The sequence below is a fragment of the Mesocricetus auratus genome, unplaced genomic scaffold (genome assembly GCF_017639785.1).
Source record: "Mesocricetus auratus isolate SY011 unplaced genomic scaffold, BCM_Maur_2.0 Super-Scaffold_6730, whole genome shotgun sequence".
NCBI classification, from domain to species: Eukaryota; Metazoa; Chordata; class Mammalia; order Rodentia; family Cricetidae; genus Mesocricetus; species Mesocricetus auratus.
The window spans coordinates 117,750,962-117,769,207 of record NW_024429184.1 but is presented as its reverse complement, the minus strand read 5'-3'; the positions used below and the strand labels follow the sequence as shown (position 1 = coordinate 117,769,207).

The following is an 18,246-nucleotide window of genomic DNA, read 5'->3' as shown; positions in this document are numbered from 1 at the left end:
CGGGGAGCGTGAGACATTTGGAGTTCATTTCCACGCCCCACGCCCCCCACCACCCGGACCGGCTCGGACCGCGGGCGTCTCCCGGAGCGGGTGCTGGCTCTTCCGCTCTCCGTCGCCTTTCTGAGGTTGGGCTGGCCTGGTCCCCGGGCGCTGCGGAGCCCGGCGTCCGGCTGCGCGATGTCCGGCCTGGGGGGGGCCCTGCGCTGCTGGGCCGCGCTGCTCCGCCAGCCCCGGCGCCCTCCGCGCGCGGCGCGCTCCGGGGCGGTAGGCTTTCACAGCCAGGTGAGCCGCCCTGAGCCGACTCCCCATCCCGAACACCGAGATCTGCAGCCTGTACTGTGCTGTTATTGCAGTTGGTGTTTGCTTTTTAAAGGTCTGTCTTTGCGTACGCGCGTGCGTGCCCTGAGTACGCGCCTGGTGTCGGCAGGGACCAGAGGTGGCCTCGGGTCTCCCGGAGTTAACGGATGGTGAGCCAGCCAGTGGCTGCTGGTGACCTCTACAAGATCCGCGTCTCCAGCCCTGAAGTTGGTTTTTATTGATTAGCCGCTCTGTGCCTGCACCGAACTAAGGGTTTTGGATGCTTTCGTCATTTTGTCATTGGAGCGCTCTCAGGGGTTTGCGGGTTTTATCTCCATTTTACAGTTGAGTAAGCGGAGATCACAGGGTTAAATGACTTTAGTTCCATAGCAGCTAAATATTATAATGAGGTTTACTCTCAGTCATCTGAGATTCTTGAGCATGTTAGAATTTGAGCCAGATCTGTATAGATAGTCTCTCAAGCCATAAATAAACTGAGTTCATGCACATCAAACAAATTTACCCTAAAATGAATCTCAGAGGAATATTTTCAGCGACAGTTGAATTTTGGAGTTAGAATAAGGGGTTGTGCACTCGAACTCATACTTCTCTTTAGGGACTCTTCAGAGTATGGAATTACCACCATTTGTGTTTCTGGAAGGGCGTGTAAACTTCGGGTCTTCAAGCCTGATTTTTTTTAAAGTACGTTTATCTATTAGTTAATGTGTGTGGGCGTTGGAGTGCCATGGCACAGCTCTGCTCTTTCCTTCACCTGTGGGGTTTGGGGATTGAATTTAGGTGGTCATGGTAAGTGTTGCGCACTATTACCCTCTAGCCACTTAGAGTCAGTGGCTGTCGCCTTTCTCTGAAAGCAAACGCCTTTTACCATCATGCTCAACAGGGTTCAGATCCTTTATTCATTGTAAGTCACAGCATTTTGCTAGTCTGTTTTACTTTTTCCAATCAGAAAACTTATCCTATCATTCCGAGTGTAAGTACATGAGAGGGACAACTTGTGGGAATCAGTTTTCTCCTTCAGCCATGTGATTGGGTCCCAGGGATCTAACTCTGGTGGGCAGGTTTGGTGGATACCTACTGAGCCATCTACTTGGCCCAGGCTTGTACCTTTTTCTTGGGTTGGTTCTGTCTTTGTGTCTCCAGGTCTGACAAATGACTTTGTTTTTGAGACAGGGTCTCACTATGTAGCCTAGGTTGGCCTGGAGCTCACTGTATAGACCAGGTTGGCCTTGACCGTGTAGTGATCTGCCTGTCTCTGCCTCCCGACTGCTGGGTGTAAAGGCATGTACCACCTTTTTTTTTTTTTTTTCCCCTATATGTAGCTCCAGCTCTCCTGGGATTCACTCTGTAGACCAGGCTGGCCTCAAACTCACAGAGAGCCTCCTGCTTCTGTCTCCCAAGTGCTGGGATTACATGTGTGTGCAACCAAGGCTAGCTGAGAACTGGAGTTCTAATCCCTACTTGTAGAAGTTCAGGGGTGGCAGCTGTGGGTTCTGTGTTTTTATTATTCTCAGGGGGTTTCAACTTTTTCAGGCATTTAAAAACTCCAAACAGTGAAGAAGCTGTGTAGAAACCGAACTTGTTATGTGTTACAGGTGGAGTTGGAAATTCAGCATGGATTACTGAGGGAGGAAGGAGATCAGGATAGACAAAATGGTACTCATAGTCCACAGACCGAAAGAGTCACAGGTCTCAGCCAGTATCCTGAGAAGGCACATCTCGCATTCCTTTTTCTTCCAGACTGCACAGGCAGTGTTAACATCCCAACTGAAACCACATCAAGAGAAGCCAAATTTTATCATTAAGGTTCCAAAGGTAACGCCCTTTGCCTACCTGTCTGTCAGAGTGCTGTGGAAGGCAAGCCAGCTCTCCTTACCTCTCCCATCTGACCTAAATCTTTTTTTTGGGGGGGGGGCAGGTGTTTTACTGTTCTTGAAATTCTAGGTGGGGCTCAAGTTAATTTCAAATCTTAGATTATGGACATGATTTGACCTTTGCCCTTAAATGGTCTTGATTTTTACTTTGACTGCTTTCATTTTCCAGGGCACCAGGGATTTAAGTCCTCAGCAGATGGTTGTGAGGGAGAAAATTCTTGAGAAGATAATCGGCTGCTTTAAACGTCACGGGGCAAGGGGGTTGGACACGCCAGCATTTGAGCTAACAGTAAGAGCAGAAGGTTTCCCATTCCTACTGGCTTCATCTGTGCTCCCTAGCCAGTCACTGAATGGCAGCTCATTCTGTCTGACACTTGCAGGAAACGCTCACTGAAAAGTATGAGGACACCTTCGGCCTCATGTACGATTTGAAGGATCAAGGTGGAGAGTTGTTGTCTCTTCGATATGACCTTACTGTATCCTTCCGAGTGCTGAAGCCCAACCTGTTTTCTACTCGAATCCAGAGGACTCTGGCTGGCAGAAGGGAGTAGAGGGATTTTTTTTTTTTTTGGTTTTTACGAGACAGGGTTTCTCTGTATTGTTTCAGAGGCTATCGGTCCAGCCTGGCCTCGAACGCACAAAGATCCGGGAGTAGAGGGATTTTGATGGCTCCTTTCATTTCCGGTTTCTCCTAGGAGACCAGTCTGCCACCAGAGCCTAACCTAAAGGTCCTGCTATTTAACTTCTGTGCACATGGAGACTCCTTCCAGGAAGTTTGCAGGAACAGAGATTATTGACCCTAGCTCCAGAGATCCCTAAATACTGTAACTGGAGTGCATGTGAAAGGAAATTGATTATGGCGTATGTGTGTGTAGACGGTGTTCGTGTGGACATGTGTGTGCAGATCAGAGGACGACTTTGTGGAGCCAGTTCTCTCCTAATATGTATTCTGGGGATAGAACTCAGACTGCCACACGTGTGCAGCATGCCCCTGCCCCCACCACACCATCTTGCAAGTACTAACCCAGAGGTTCTCAGCCTGTGAGTTGTGACCCCATAGGTTGAATATCAGATGTTTACAGTGCAATTTATTATAACAGTAGCAAAATTACAGCTATGAAGTAGCAACAAAATTAATTTTATGTTTGGGGCTCACCACAACACAAGGAACTGTATTGAAGGGTTGCAGCATTAGGAAGGTTGAGAACTGCTGCTCTAGACAGAATTCTGGAAAATATGCATGTGGTCTTTGACCTGTGCCTTCAGAAACAGGATTTTAAGTTGTAGGCAAGTTTTGTTCTCAAGCTTGACAGCTTGACAGCTCTGAACAGGAAGAAATGGACCAGACCCAAGTTTCTTAGGTCATTTCCATCCCTGCCTCTTTTTCTAGTCAACTTTCAGTGAGTGATAGTCAACTTTCAGTGAGTGAAATGCCTTCATCAACACCACTGCTAGGCTTCAGAGACCATGGGAAACAAGCCTGGAAAGGTCCATGTTCTCATCCTGTAGGATAAAGATGATTCCTAGGAACTCATTTTTCCCTCCTGTCTGAATGGTGGGTGTAAGCATTGAGCATATTATCTTTCTTCCTCAACCTGTTTACATAAGGTCCCTTTTGCTCGCTATCTGGCCATGAATAAACTGAAGAAGATGAAGCGATACCAAGTTGGAAAGGTGTGGCGTCGAGAGAGCCCAGCCTTAGTGCAGGGCCGCTACCGGGAGTTCTGCCAGTGTGTGAGTGGCCTGACGGGGACATACTAGTTCAGAGATAGTTAAGTTGGGATTAACTGATGAGTGGGAGGTTTGTTTTTCTCCCTTTCTGTTTTTGTTGTTTTGTTGAGACAGGTGTTTGAGACATCTGTGTATGCCCGGCTGTCTTGGAACTGACCAGACTAGTTTTGAACTCACTGAGAGATTCATCTGCCTCTGCCTCCCAAGTGCTGGCATTGAAGGCGTGTGCTACTATGCCTGGCTTTCTTTCTATTTTCCTGTAGGATTTTGACATTGCTGGTGAATTTGACCCTATGATCCCTGATGCAGAATGTCTGAAGATCATGTGTGAAATCCTAAGTGGATTGCAACTGGGGGACTTTCTCATTAAGGTGAGGCCAGACTGGTATACATAGTGAGGGAGAAGTTTGGATTGGGCCTGTGAAATTGTCTTTGTATTGCTTTTATGAGTGAAGAGATTTAGAGATAGTCATTGTTTTGAGGAAAAGGGCACTGATTGACAGGACACAGGTTAATTCCATTGCATTTACAGGTAAATGACCGTCGGATTGTAGATGGGATTTTTGCTGTCTGTGGTGTTCCTGAGGACAGGTTCCGTACCATCTGCTCCTCAATGGACAAACTAGATAAGGTAACAAAGAAAACATACTTTAAACAGACCCTGTCTGGGTTTCTGCCCTACCTCTAATCCATGTCGTTAGGGAATAAGGAGACCGTGGCTGCAGGTAGCTATTTATGGGAAAGGAAGGGTTAAGGAGACATTTTTAAACAAAGTCTGAGTTATGCTATACAGTGGGGATTGTGCCTAGGCTTCTTAAATTGCTGAATTTACTGTTAGTTTCTTAAGAAATCTATACCAAATGAAAATGAGCTGTCCTGCTTCATCGAGGAGTTGGGGTTTGAGCTCATGTTTGGTCTTGATGCAGATGTCTTGGGAAGATGTGAGACATGAGATGGTGGCAGAGAAAGGCCTGGCTCCCGAGGTGGCTGATGGAATTGGGGAGTATGCCCAGTGCCATGGTAAGTAAGAACCAGGGTCTTCAGGCTGGGGCCACGTGTCCAGCTTCTGCCTCTTCACAGCTCCAGAGTCTGGCCAGGATAAAGTTCCCCTTATGTATTGTAACTGCTTTGTGTCTTCTGGGTAGACAGAAGCAGAGAGGAAGATGGACAACAGCAGATAAATTCAAGCTGGCTCTGGTGGCACATTTTTAACTCCAGAAATCAGGAGGCAAGGGCAGTTGGATCTCTGTGTTCGAGGCCAGCCTGGTCTACATTGTGAATTCCAGGATAGCTAGGACTATGTACAGAGACCCTATCTAAAACCAAAAGGAAAACCAAACAACCAAACAAAACAACAACAACAAAAACCTAGACAAATTCGGATGAAACACACCTGGGTAAACAGCATAGACTTTACCTGACTTTTCTTCCCAGGGGGGATATCCTTGATAGAGGAATTGTCCAAGGATCCTAGACTGTCCCAAAGCCAGCTGGCCCTGCAGGGCTTAGGGGACCTGAAGCTGCTCTTTGAATACCTGACTTTATTTGGAATTGCTGAGAAGGTAGGCAGAGCTGGGATTGGACCTACTGTTGAGCTCTTAGGTTCTCAGAGTCTAGTCTGAGACTGACTGTAGCTTTTCCGTTACAGATCTCCTTTGACTTAAGTCTGGCCCGGGGCCTGGACTATTATACTGGAGTGATCTATGAAGCAGTACTACTGCAGTCTCCAGGTCAGGCTGGAAAGGAGGCTCTGAATGTGGGTAGTGTGGCCGCTGGTGGACGCTATGACGGGCTGGTAGCCCAGTTTGATCCCAAGGGCCACAGGGTGCCCTGTGTGGGGTTGAGCATTGGAGTAGAGAGAATCTTCTGTCTTGTGGAGCAGAAGATGAAGGTAGGTCCTAGGTGGAGGTGAAGTGACCTCGAAAGTTAATAGTTTCTGGAGGTGCATTGAACTCTCTTTTTTTTAATGATCCTTTTGCTTTTTGGAATTGATTAATGGTGCAAAGGAAATGTCTTCCTTCCTTCCTCTCCCCCTTTCTTTTAAGATTGATTCTATCTTTTTATGTGTATGAGTATTTAGCCTGGATGTATGTGCATGCCTGTTTCCATTGGAGGTCAGAATGGATGGTCAGAGCTATGGGTGGTTGTGAGCCACCATGTTAGTGCTGAGAACTGAACTTGTCCCTCTGAAAGAACAAGTATTCTTAACTGCCAAGCCATCTCTGCAGTCTTTCCCTCCCTCTTTGCTCCCCCACCCCCTTTCTTATAAAAGAGCTTTCTGAAGTGGGATTTCTTTCTGAGCTCAGGTGGGCCTTGAACTTAGAGTCTTCCTGCCCTAGCTCTCCTGCTAGCATTACAGCTGCGAGAGCTACCCTAGGCTATAGTTTTAGTTTCTTCTCTGTTTTATCAGGCTTCTGGTGAGAAGGTTCGAACCACAGAGACCCAAGTGTTTGTGGCCACACCCCAGCAGAACTTTCTCCGAGAACGGTTGAAGCTAATCGCAGAGCTTTGGGATGCTGGGATCAAGGTATGGTGGCGTTGGTGTCAGACTGTATATGTGGGCACAATGATCATGGCTGTTCCTACCTTGTGTCTACAGTGGTACTTGGTACTTTTTTAGCTTACCACTAGAGGGCTAGCTACTTATTTCTGGCTCCCTTGGAAATGTATATACAATCAGTTTAAGTCCCCGACTCTCATTTTATCCTTTTCAGGCAGAGATGCTGTATAAGAACAATCCTAAGCTGTTAACCCAGCTGCATTACTGTGAGAAAACAGACATTCCTCTGATGGTCATCATTGGTGAGCAAGAACAGAGAGAAGGCGTCATCAAGCTCCGCTCGGTGGCCAGCAGAGAAGAAGTGAGTGGGAGCTTGCAGAAACCCAGAGTTCCAATGCTCCACCCCACCCTTTAAAAACAGGCTCTCACTGTGTAGCTCAGATCAGCCTGGGACTGTCACCCAGGCTCTCCTTGAACCCTTGGCCTTCCTGCTTCAACCTCTCAAGTGCTGTGGCAACAGGCATATATTGTCATGCCTAGATCCCAGATTCCTGTTTTTTAGACAAGATTTCTCTGTGTAGCTCTGACTGTCCTGAAGACAGGCTGGCCTTGAACTGGGAGATCCACCTGCCTCTGCCTCCTCAGTACTGGGGTTAAAGGTGTGTGCCACCACTGGCCGCCTGCGCCGCTGCCACCGCCGCCACCACCACCACCACCACCACCACCACCACCACCCAGCTGATCCTAGATCCTTTTCAGAGATGTGTTCTTTGAGGAAATAATTTAAAACCTTTTTCTTTTAAATTGCATTTATTTGTGTGTATGTGTATCTGTGCACATAGATCCCATGCATGTGTGTATATGTCACTTTGTAGACATAGATCCCGAGCATGTGTGTATATGTCACTTTGTAGACATAGATCCCGAGCATGTGTGTATATGTCACCTTGTAGACATAGATCCCATGCATGTGTGTATATGTCACCTTGCAGGCACCACTTCTCTCCTCCACCAAATGGGTCTCAGGTGTGAACAGTGAGAATGCATGCAGAGTGAAGTGTATTTGGAAAACTGGCTAAGACGTTAGTACCATTATCTAGTTTGTCACACAAAGATTCTCTTGTGTTTTAGGTGATCATTAACCGAGAAAGTCTTGTGGCTGAAATTCAGAAGCGACTGTCTTGATTGTTGCTTGGCTTCTGTCTGCTGCCCTTAGAAGAAGAGTTTTCATCTAGGACCAAGTTCTGATGGATGTTACGACAGCTGGCCAGCATGAATATTGTACAAGTGCCTTCTGCTTCCTTCCATCCTGGATACAGAATCCTAAGGATTAGCGCTACTCTGCTAGAGCGAAGATGGCTGGCCTGCACAAGAGGCCTACTCTAGCTGCAAAGGCAGGTCTGAAGTGCCTCTGAGCTCTGTCGAGGGATTTTAAGATGGTTGCTGTGAGCAAGACCCTGAACCACTGAAATGAGAGGCTAAATGTGTACTTAACTGTAGTATGGGAACCAGATTTATCTACATCAGACTATGGTTTGTCCGTGGAGTATTAAAAAGAGAGCAAGAATGTACAGTGAACAGACATGATGTCCAAGGACCCAGGAGTGCGTCTGTTGGTTCTTCCAGCTAACAGTAGAAGGGAGGGGCTGCTTAATAATTTTGGACATTGAGCTTAATAGATGATAAGTGAATGATCTGATATTTTGAGATTTTTGGACACCATTCCCTTTGCCACAGTAACTTCTCTTGGTTGTACCATAACCTGCCCAGGAGGTTGTTCTAGAGTGCAATATACTGTGTCATACTTCAAAGACGTACAAATGGGCTGGAGAGTTCAGTTCCCAACATCCACACCAGGGTGATTATAGCTGCATGTGATTCCACTTCCAGGGACTCTGAGGCCCTCTCCTCAGCTCCATAGATACCTGCACTTAATGTGCACATACACACAGACCCACACACAATTAAGAATAAAACAATTTTTAAAAGTAAGTCTACTTTGAGTAATTTGTTACCGAAGGGTTAATTTGTGTAGGCCTTAGAAAATGCTTGAATATATACTGGAGAGTTCTGTGAGCTACAGGTATCCTTCCTAGGACGATGCTTCTGTATTCAGTGAAGGGAATGGCTAGAATTCCTTCTCTTGTCTCTCCCACTAACTTGCAGGTGCAGTCAACATTAGGGCAGGTGAGTTGGTTCTGTAGGTGAGGACTATGACCTGAGTTTAATTCCTAGGACCCACATGGTGGGAGAGCAGATTCTCTTGGGTTGTCCTCTGGTCTACACACTTGGCTGTGACATGTGAGGCACATATGTAGGCTTATACGCCAAATGAAATGTAAGAAACAAAACCCCACCAAAACATCAACTTCCAACTAGGAATATAGCTCTCTTGATAGAACACCCATCTAGCACAGGAGGATGAGATGTTCAAAGTCAGCTTTGGGGCCAGGCAAAGTGGCACAGGATTTTTAATCCTAGCACAAGTGAAGTAGAGACAGGCCAATTGTTTATGAGTTGTATGCCAGCCATGGCTACATAGTGAAACCCTGTCTAAAAATATAATTAAGTGGTGGTGTACATCTGTAATTTCAGCACTTGGAGGCAGAGGCAGGTGGATATCTGTGAGTTCGGGGCCAGCTTGGTCTACAGAGCAAGTTCCAGGACTGCCAGAGCTACAAAGCAAAACCAAAAAATACATAAATCAACAAATAAAAAATAAATTCAGCCTTGGGTTTACATGAGACCCCTTTTCAAAAACAACAAAACCTCCCCTTGATGGAACACATGTTTAATCCCAGCAGTGGAGTGGTGGGCAGAGGCAGTAGAATCTCTTTGAGTTTGAGGTCAGCTGAACAAGAGTAAAGATTAAAACAAAAGCAGAACACAGGAAAAGGGATGATGTTCAGAAAGAGGCTGGGTGGATAGATGAAGAGGGAAAGCAACCTCAAAGAGGGTTTTTCTTTATCGGGAACACAAATGGGCAGAATCTTGTGACTCTTACGCCAAGGAAACTACACAGAGAGTTTCAGGGCAGACAGTGCCAAATAGATCTTGTCTAAAAACATACCACACCTATAATCCTAGCACTTCTAACGTGGAGGCAAGAGGTTCAGAAGTTCAGTCATCCTTTGTGTCATAGTCTGGATACACGAGACTATTTCTGAGACACTACCCTCTCCCACAAACTCGTCAGTACGGAGTGCTTCATTCTGGGGCTGCTGGCTGATGAATTTCAAGATTATTGTACTTTATAAATTGGATGAGTTTAAATGTTCTCCAGACATGGAAATGGGTGTGCCCAAAGAGAAGAAGCATCATTGTCTCAAGGGAAAAGAACCCAAATGTAAAAGTGCATGTCTTTTGTGCATAATTTAGAGACTCACTCATAGTACATGCTGGTGAATGGGATATCTAGGGCCACCGATAGCGTTTTAGCTTTTAAAATACGATTTATTAGTCAGCGAGTGTAGCTCAATTGGTGGAGTGCTTGACAGCATGAACGAAGCCCTGGGTCTACCCCAGCACCACGTGAATAGGGCACGGCGGCACGTGTCTGTAAACCCAGCACTTGGGAAACCAGGCAGGAGAACCAGAAACGCTAGACTAGCCTCCCCTCCATAGCCAATCAAGAGTTCAGTCTGGGCTACCAGAGAACCTGTCTTTAAAAAACAAAAATGTTTAGAAACCCTGGAGATGCAGGTAAAGTTGTTCAGGTCATGGGGCACTGTTTCCGAGCCTCCAACGCTTTGAGAAATGGAAGAGGTGAGCTACTATCCTTCCAAGGCTTGTTTTGAAAGACAGTGGGAGAAAAACGTTGGCCGGTGCCCTTACTTCCGTGTTGCTTCACGCTCCTCTTGCGCTTGCGCCGTCTCCTTGGAGCAGAGGGCGGGGCTAACAGGACGGCCCCAGGATCGCTCCAGTCCTTAGCGCAGTTAGAACGCGAGGCTCGAATCTTATTGGAGCGGGATGTTGCCTTATGGCTTCCGGGAGCATTTTACGGCATTTTGCGGCTTTCCATTCACTTGGCTGTGAAGATGGCGTCGGGCAGCGGGGTAGGTGCTGGTGTCAGGAGGTCTGAGGGGTCCGGGGTGGTTTTTCAGAGCTAACTAGACACAGACTTGTGAGTCCTCGGCCGACTTCCCGCCACCTCTTCGTGACCTCAGGGTCAAGGTTCGAGAACGCCCCGCGAGGCCTGGCGCAGGGACGGTGGAATCCCGGAGGGCTCGCGCGTCGGGGTGCTGGTGTCCCAGACCCACCCGGGCGCTCAGAGGGACTTCTCTCTCGGAAGGTGCCGGGCCGTCTGGGCGGCCGTTGGGCGGTCCCCTCGGCTCCTCCCGGGGGACAGGCACCGCGACGGATCCTGAGCACTTTTTCCCCCCACAGACGAAAAACTTGGACTTTCGCCGAAAGTGGGACAAAGATGAATACGAGAAGCTTGCGGAGAAGAGACTCACAGAAGAGAGAGAAAAGAAGGATGGTGGGTGCTCTCCGTGGAGGGCTGAGGGCGTGAGGGCGTGCGGGGGCTCGAGAAGAAATGCCCCGGCAGCGGGGCAGTTTCCAGCTAGTGTGCACGGACAAGCAGGCACAAAAACTGCCCCAGGGTGTGGTCCGTGTTCGGGGGGGTTCCCATCTTAAATGATCCACCCCCCCCCAACAAAAATAAAAAGCAAACTGCAAACAGGGGTGCCCAGCTGCTTGGGTTTAGTGAATTCCAGATGTAGCCTCGTTGATAATTAAAGCATTGAGCATTATGCTACCGAAAGTGAGTTACCCTCTTATGAAAGGTTTGCTTCTATCAAAAGTTCAGAACTCCTCAGTTGAGTTGGACAACGCATAGGAAGCGCCGTTTAAGTTTGCTGGCTTTAAAGTTGAGAAAAAAGCTCTTAAATTAGAATTACCGTCACAAGCCTGTGGCCAGTGTGGTCTTCATAATGGGTTCCAGGCCAGTTACAGTTTTTTTCTGACCTCTTTTAACTGCTCCATAAAGTATCTGTTGTGTCCCTTCTTTGAGGAATCTAAAGAAAGAATGAGAACAGTCATCTGAATTTTGGGATTCATACATTTCTTTCCTTTTCTGGCTAAGAAGAGACTGTGATACTCACGTTTAATATGCATACTCAGGAGGTGGAGGCAGGTAACTTTGAAGCCAGCCTGGTCTACAGAATGAGTTCTAGTACAGCAAAACGCTACACAGAGAAACCCTGCCTTAAAAACAAACAAAAATAAGAAAGAAGCTAATACTGAAGGAACCCTCTTTCTCATTCTGTTTCAGGAAAACCAGTGCAGCCCGTTAAGCGGGAGCTTCTTCGGCACAGGGATTACAAGGTGGACTTGGAGTCCAAACTTGGGAAGACAATTGTCATTACCAAGACGACCCCACAGTCTGAAATGGGAGGGTGAGTAGCTTTTTGTCCTTCTCTAATACCAAGGCTAGCTAATAAACTATTTATATTGGTTTTAGGATGTGTTGATGAGAATCTCAGGCCAGGGATGGCAACCTTAGGCCATAACTGTTTTTCTTTGCCCCCTGAATTCTCAATTCCTAGGAGTGTTGTTCTGTGGGCTGCTTCCTATCAGTAGTGTACTACTGTGTTGATATCTTCGAAGGGTTATATAGTCTGTCATGACTGGGGTGTTGTAGGTGGAGCTGTTCGCTGTAGTTATTATATACCAAGACGGTGCCCAAGAGTTCCACAGTTTGTCAGCCTTTTGTCACCATTCCTTCAAGACTGTCAAGTTAGAATTTATATCAGGAGAATCATGCAGCTAGTAGTTAGCTATACTTCCATAGATTTTTTAGTAAACCCACTGTTTTGATGTCTTTACTGTATAAATTAGCAAGTTAAATATTAAGGATAATAAAATAATAATAATAGCTCATAGTTTCATGGGCATGGAATTGAGGGGTATTGGTTACATTGGAGGTTGTGAATCAGAGTCTCCAATGAAGCTGCAGTCGTGGGATTGGCTAAGTTTGCATTCACTGGGACTTAAATAAAGTTAGAAGGTCTTCTTCCAGGGTTTCACATGCCTATAGTTTGGAGGCTGAAGTTAATCCCGTGGACCTGTTGTAAGATTGTTCACAATAAAGCAAACAAAGTCATCCTCACAAAGGCAGAAACCACTCTCATGATGATGATCTAGTCTTGTAAGTGATATATGACCTCTTTCGACACATTCTGTTCATCGCACAGAATACTTTAGCCCACGTTGGAAGGAAGCTACAAAGGGTGGGAAGACAAGGAGAGTCAGGCTGCCCTGGAGGATGGAGACCATCTTATAAAGCTTTATGAAAATGCCTCTAAAAAGATGCGTGGGGCCAGATGAAGTAGCTCATGCCTGTAACACCTGCACTTGGAGACTGAAGCAGGATTGCTGCAAAGTTAAATCCTACTTGAGCTACAGGGTTAGAGCTTTTCTAAAAAAAAAAAGCCAGGCCTGTGGCACATGCACATCTGCAATTCTAGCACTTAAGGGGCAGGATGAGCTCTGCAAATCTGAGTGAGTCCCAGGGCAGTTAATATCTCAGGTAACAAAGCAGACTTCATACAAGTTTACTGATAATTTGAGTTTCTTCACTGAAAATAGTAGGATCGTTAAAATCAGCCTGACCCACGTGCCTTTTCTTCCCATTTGCCAGCTATTACTGCAATGTCTGTGATTGTGTGGTGAAAGACTCCATCAACTTCCTGGATCACATTAATGGAAAGAAACGTAAGACTTGGAGGTGGTTCATGACTGGAGCTAGTATTGTGTTTGTTTTTTGTTTTTTGGTTTTTTTTTTTCCAGACAGGGTTTCTCTGTGGCTTTGGAGGCTGTCCTGGAACTCACTTTGTAGACCAGGCTGGCCTCGAACTCACAGAGATCCGCCTGCCTCTGCCTCCCGAGTGCTGGGCCACCAACGCCCGGCTAGTATTGCGTTTTAAAGGTCTGGTTGAGGGGAAATTCGGTAGAGTGGTTTTCTTAGACCGTGTGTGTGTGTGTGTGAGTGTGTGTGTGTGTGTGTGTGTGTGTGCGCGCTGGCAATCTCACGATTGTGCAAGAGCACAGAGACTACAGGGGGAGGTTAGCTGACCTGGCTGATAATCTGCATAGTAAATGCAGCTGAAAACTTCGTGCTTATTATCTGGGAGCAGGTGAGACCCAGAGCCTCTTTTAGCTATAGTTATTTTTGTTGTGTATTTTTTTTTTTTTTTTCGAAAGAGGGTTTCTCTGTGGCTTTGGAGGCTGTCCTGGAACTCGCTCTGTAGACCAGGCTGGCCTCGAACTCACAGAGATCCACCTGCCTCTGCCTCCCGAGTGCTGGGATTAAAGGCGTGCGCCACCAACGCCCGGCTTTTGTTGTGTATTTTATTATGAAAAGTTAAAAAAAAAAAAGCCAGGACCAGATCAGACTTTTTGAGGGGTTGAGAATATTATAATGACTGGTTGCCTTCACTGTTAACCTCACCTCACCCAGATCAGCGAAACCTGGGTATGTCTATGCGTGTGGAACGCTCTACTCTGGATCAGGTAAAGAAGCGTTTTGAGGTCAACAAGAAGAAGATGGAAGAGAAGCAGAAGGATTATGATTTTGAGGAAAGGATGAAGGAACTCAGAGAAGAGGTGAGGCTCTCCTGCTCCCCACTTGACAGTTTTACCATGTGAATCAGAGGTGGCCCTCTTCCTTGGCTCTCCCCCCCCCCCATCTCCAGTTTTGTTCCTGGATTTCTGTATACTAGGGCATTCTTGCTTGAGGCTCATGAGAAATGGCTCAAAAGCTATCCATTTCTCTGGCTTTTTAGGCCAGAGCACTTGGTTATTCTTTCATTTGTGAGTTTTTTTTTTTTTTTAGTTTTTGGAGACAGGGTTTCTCTGTGTAGCCCTGACTATCCTGGAACTCAAACTCAAAAAAGATCCATCTGCCTTTGCCTCTGCCTCCCGAGTGCTAGGATTAAAGGTGGCCACCGCCACCACCACCGCCGCCACCACCACCACCACCACCACCACCACCACCACCACCACCACCACCGGCTCATTTGGTTTACTTCCCAATGCCATCGTATCCCCAAGCATGCACATAGAGCGTCCCTGTACTTCTTACTCCTTTTTAAGCTATAAGAGTAACCCATTATAGCTAAATGCAACTAGCTCCTAGTTGGCCTGTGGCACCAGGTTATAGGGTCAAAATCCTTTTTCTTCCATTTGTTTGCATGAATTCTGGGGAAGTTAAATAACCTCAGTGCACTTCATTTTCTGCATGAGAAATCTTTGGATAATATTTACACAGAACTGAGAACAGATCTCAGCATATGTGTGCCCATGATGTTTTCTGGTTAGAACTAAAGATGAAGCCGGGCGTTGGTGGCGCCCGCCTTTAATCCCAGCACTCGGGAGGCAGAGGCAGCAGGATCTCTGTGAGTTTGAGACCAGCCTGGACTACCAAGCGAGTTCCAGGACAGCCTCCAAAGCCACAGAGAAACCCTGTCTCGAAAAACCAAAAAAAAAAAAAAAAAAAAAAAAAGAACTAAAGATGAATTAGGGTGTATAATTAAACTCCAGAGACTTAGTGGATCTCTTCTTATCCCTTAAGATCTTTTCTTACAGTCTTCCCCCACTGCTGTCCTGGGAGTCAGGCTTCTTACATGCTGGACAAGTTCTTTACCTTTGACCTTTTCATCTTTACTTGTGGCTTTTATCATGCTTAACGATGGGAAAGCACCTTGAAGCTCACATATCTCTCAACAATATCTGCTCTGGAGTGAACTGACGAGTAATTTTTTCTCCTCTGCCCTTTAGGAGGAAAAGGCTAAAGCATACAAGAAAGAGAAACAGAAGGAGAAGAAAAGGAGGGCCGAGGAGGACTTGACATTTGAGGAGGAGGATGAGATGGCAGCTGTGATGGGCTTCTCTGGCTTTGGCTCCACCAAGAAGAGTTACTGAGGCATTCTCTTTGGCCTGACTTTGGCTTATACTGGACCTAACTCTGAGTGTGTGTTGAGGTGGGGTGGGGTGTCATTTCTTTTTTGGTACTGGAGAAAGTCCTTAAGAGTGTTAATGGGCAGGGCTAGAGGGTGGGTTTTTGTGGTTTCCCTCTACACTGAGGGAGGGCACAGGATAAGAGGTGATGCTCTGGCGGGTTCCGTCAGCCTCAGTACATTACTGGATCCACAGACCTCTGCCCATCTGTGTTCCCAATAAAGAAAGACCTCCCTCTTTGAGGCTGCTTCCCCCACTTCCCCTGCACCTTCCCCTCTTTGTCCATCCACCCAGCCCTTTGTCCGAACACCCTCCTTTTCCTGTGTTTTCTTTCGTTTTAATCTTTACTCTTGTTCAGCTTGCAGCAGGATGGTTATCTGGTCTCCAGTATGCGGTGCTGGCATACGCTTGGCCAGCTCGTCCTCCCGTCCCTGTGCATGCATGTGACTTCTGCCTGGGTCAATGTGTGTGTGGGTATGTGTGCATGATATGTCACAAAGAGGGGGCCTGACCTAGAATCTCAGAGCATTGCTGCCCTGGGGCCTAATGTTCTTGGTTTCCTTGGTGCATGTAACAGGAAATTAAATGGGATGAGTGTTTGGTGTGGCTTGTGTCTGGTGAGTTTTTAACCTTGTCTCTTTAGTTTCACTTCACTGAGGATTTATGTTTTTGTCTTCCTCGGGAACAGGTTCTTGGAAGAACCTGTTTGATGCAAAAAAGAATGAAAACAAGACAAAAGAACCCTAAAACCAAACAAACTCTGGGAGACCTTGGCTCTCAGACACTGTTCAACATGTACAATAAATGACACTGACTGGTCCTGTTTCACATTTGTTGGGAACATTTTCATATCATTCCCTGTCCCACAACTTCCTATACTAAGAATTTCTACGCAGAGCCTTTCCTTTTCATTTGGAAACCCCTCCCCTCTTCCAGTATAGGTTTCCTTAGTGTGAGTTCCCCCTCAGTTAGTAGGATCTTGAGAGTCTGAACAAAACAGTTTAGCCTCTTGGAATTTTGGCATCCTCTGATTCTGCCAGAAATGCTCAGGGTTGAACCTAACTGCAGTTGGGCAGGCATTGGGTTACTCAGTCTTGGTACTGTTGATGAGCTAGCTAAGTCTTTAAGGGTTTTGTTCTGTATTTTTGAGACAGGGTCTTAACTTGTCTGGCCTTGAACTCAGAGATCCACCTATCTCAGCCTCTTCAATGCTGGGATTAAAGGTTTGTGCCTCCATGACTGGCCAGGTCTGTTTTAAGGTGTTGTTCGATGGACTACAGGATGCTGAGCAGCATCCCTGGCCTCCACCTAAGTAGATGTCAGTAGCACTCCCTTCTGTTCAATTTGTGACAAAAATACCTTTGTTCCCTGGGACTCTCCCAATGAAAATGACTAAGAAATTCTTCCCTTTTGGTGTAGCTTATAAAATTCATGACATAGACTGATCAGAAAACGCACCCCTCCCCCCAACACTTGAGAATTCCTGGATCACATACTGTGCCTTGTATAAGGGATTCAAGGGCGAGATGGGGATGAGGACAGAGGGGACAGTCATACAAGTCATGTGAACAGATGAAGCTCCTTTTGCTGGCTCTGTGCTCTCAATAAAGGGGTCCGTTTGAGTTAACAAGACTGCCATAATATGACTCTTTTTCTGACCATGCACTTCTTTACCCTCACGAAGCAGCCAGAGGAGCCCACAGAGCCTGAACCCTGTGTGTACGACTTCCTTACTGATAGTTCTGCCTTCTGCTTAATGAATCCTATAGAAACTGGCCATTGGGAGTGCTGCTTAAATGTGTGAATCTATATGTTGACTCAATGCCTGACTCAGGAATTTAAATAGTGTTGAGCATGGTGATGTAGTACCAGCACTTGGGAAGCAGAAAGCAGGATTGTTATAAAATATCATAGCCAGTCTGGTTTGTATAGCAAGACCTTGTATCAAAGAAACCTTACAGAGTTTGCAGGTAAGTTCATGTATGCATTCATTGGCAGGATTACTTACACTCCCTGTCCTAGAGAGAGTATCCTGGTTGAGTGGCTCCTTTTATTTTTTTCAAGACTGATAAAGGTTTCAGTGAGAGGAGATTCTAACCTTGGGAAGTCACCCATTCAACTCAGCAACGATGAGTGCTTTCTGTCTAGTATGGTGAGATCATCTGCCATCTCCATTATAATCATGTACAGATTTTGTAAGCCCTGGAAACAGGCAAATGATGTGGCTAGGTTCTACTGGGGGTAGAGGGGAGTTGGGAGGACGGTCATGGTGCATGCCTTTAGTCCCAGCACTTGGAAGGCAGAGGCAGGTGAATCTAAGGTGAGTTTAAGGCTAGCCTGGTCTACAAAGTGAATTCCAGGACAGTCAGGGCTACACAGAGAAACCCTGCCCTTTTTTGTTTGTTTTTTTGTTTTTCGAGACGGGTTTCTTTGTATTGTTTTGGGGGCTGTCCTGGAACTTCGCTCTGTAGACCAGGGTGGCCTCGAACTCACAGAGATCCTCTTGCCTCTGCCTCCCAGGTGCTGGTATTAAAGGCGAGCACCACCACAGCCTGGCGAGAAATCCTGTCTTAAAAACAAAACAAAACAAAACAAAACAAAAAACCCACAGGGGCTGGAGAGATGGCTCAGAGGTTAAGAGCGCTGCCTGCTCTTCCAAAGGTCCTGAGTTCAATTCCCAGCACCCACATGGTGGCTCACAACCATCTGTAATGAGATCTGGTGTCCTCTTCTGGCCTGCAGGGATACATGTAGGCAGAACACTGTATACATAACAAATAAATAAACCTTAAAAAAAAAAAACCCACAAAACGATGGGAGCTTGGAAGGTAGAAATAGGGATGGGTGCGAATTTAGGACACAGAA

The 18,246-nt window shown here is 46.5% G+C and overlaps 2 protein-coding genes across 7 annotated transcripts; both read left to right on the top strand.

Annotated features, from left to right (window-relative positions):
- The first annotated feature begins 2 nt into the window (after positions 1-2).
- Positions 3-8,412, top strand: Hars2 (histidyl-tRNA synthetase 2, mitochondrial). 6 transcript variants are annotated; one of them, XM_021226674.2, is made up of 14 exons: positions 182-282; positions 1,911-1,971; positions 2,056-2,130; positions 2,359-2,478; positions 2,570-2,665; positions 3,798-3,923; positions 4,184-4,291; positions 4,453-4,551; positions 4,847-4,940; positions 5,355-5,482; positions 5,569-5,811; positions 6,331-6,447; positions 6,635-6,781; positions 7,552-8,412. In XM_021226674.2, the coding sequence occupies exons 2-14, from the start codon at positions 1,969-1,971 to the stop codon at positions 7,603-7,605; spliced, it is 1,410 nt and encodes a 469-aa protein (XP_021082333.1). In that variant the 5' UTR covers positions 182-282; positions 1,911-1,968; the 3' UTR covers positions 7,606-8,412. The 6 variants fall into 6 exon arrangements, with proteins under 6 accessions (XP_005069281.1, XP_021082333.1, XP_012968205.1 ...); XM_013112752.3 differs by lacking the exon at positions 182-282 and adding an exon at positions 528-641; XM_005069224.4 differs by lacking the exon at positions 1,911-1,971 and having other exon boundaries at positions 3-282.
- A 1,917-nt stretch (positions 8,413-10,329) lies between these two features.
- Positions 10,330-16,206, top strand: Zmat2 (zinc finger matrin-type 2). Its single transcript, XM_040741948.1, has 6 exons — positions 10,330-10,475; positions 10,807-10,900; positions 11,696-11,819; positions 13,064-13,137; positions 13,883-14,028; positions 15,202-16,206. Exons 1-6 carry the CDS (start codon positions 10,458-10,460, stop codon positions 15,343-15,345), a joined length of 600 nt encoding a protein of 199 aa, XP_040597882.1. The 5' UTR covers positions 10,330-10,457; the 3' UTR covers positions 15,346-16,206.
- Positions 16,207-18,246: the final 2,040 nt, after the last annotated feature.

Coding starts and splice junctions, on each gene's coding strand:
- Hars2 (XM_005069224.4), top strand. CDS start 178: ATGTCCGGCCTGGGGGGGGCCCTGCGCTGCTGGGCCGCGCTGCTCCGC. Junction 4,292..4,452: donor TGGGGGACTTTCTCATTAAG/GTGAGGCCAGAC, acceptor TTGCATTTACAG/GTAAATGACCGTCGGATTGT. Junction 5,483..5,568: donor TATTTGGAATTGCTGAGAAG/GTAGGCAGAGCT, acceptor TTTCCGTTACAG/ATCTCCTTTGACTTAAGTCT.
- Zmat2 (XM_040741948.1), top strand. Junction 10,901..11,695: donor AGAGAGAGAAAAGAAGGATG/GTGGGTGCTCTC, acceptor ATTCTGTTTCAG/GAAAACCAGTGCAGCCCGTT. Junction 13,138..13,882: donor TCACATTAATGGAAAGAAAC/GTAAGACTTGGA, acceptor CACCTCACCCAG/ATCAGCGAAACCTGGGTATG.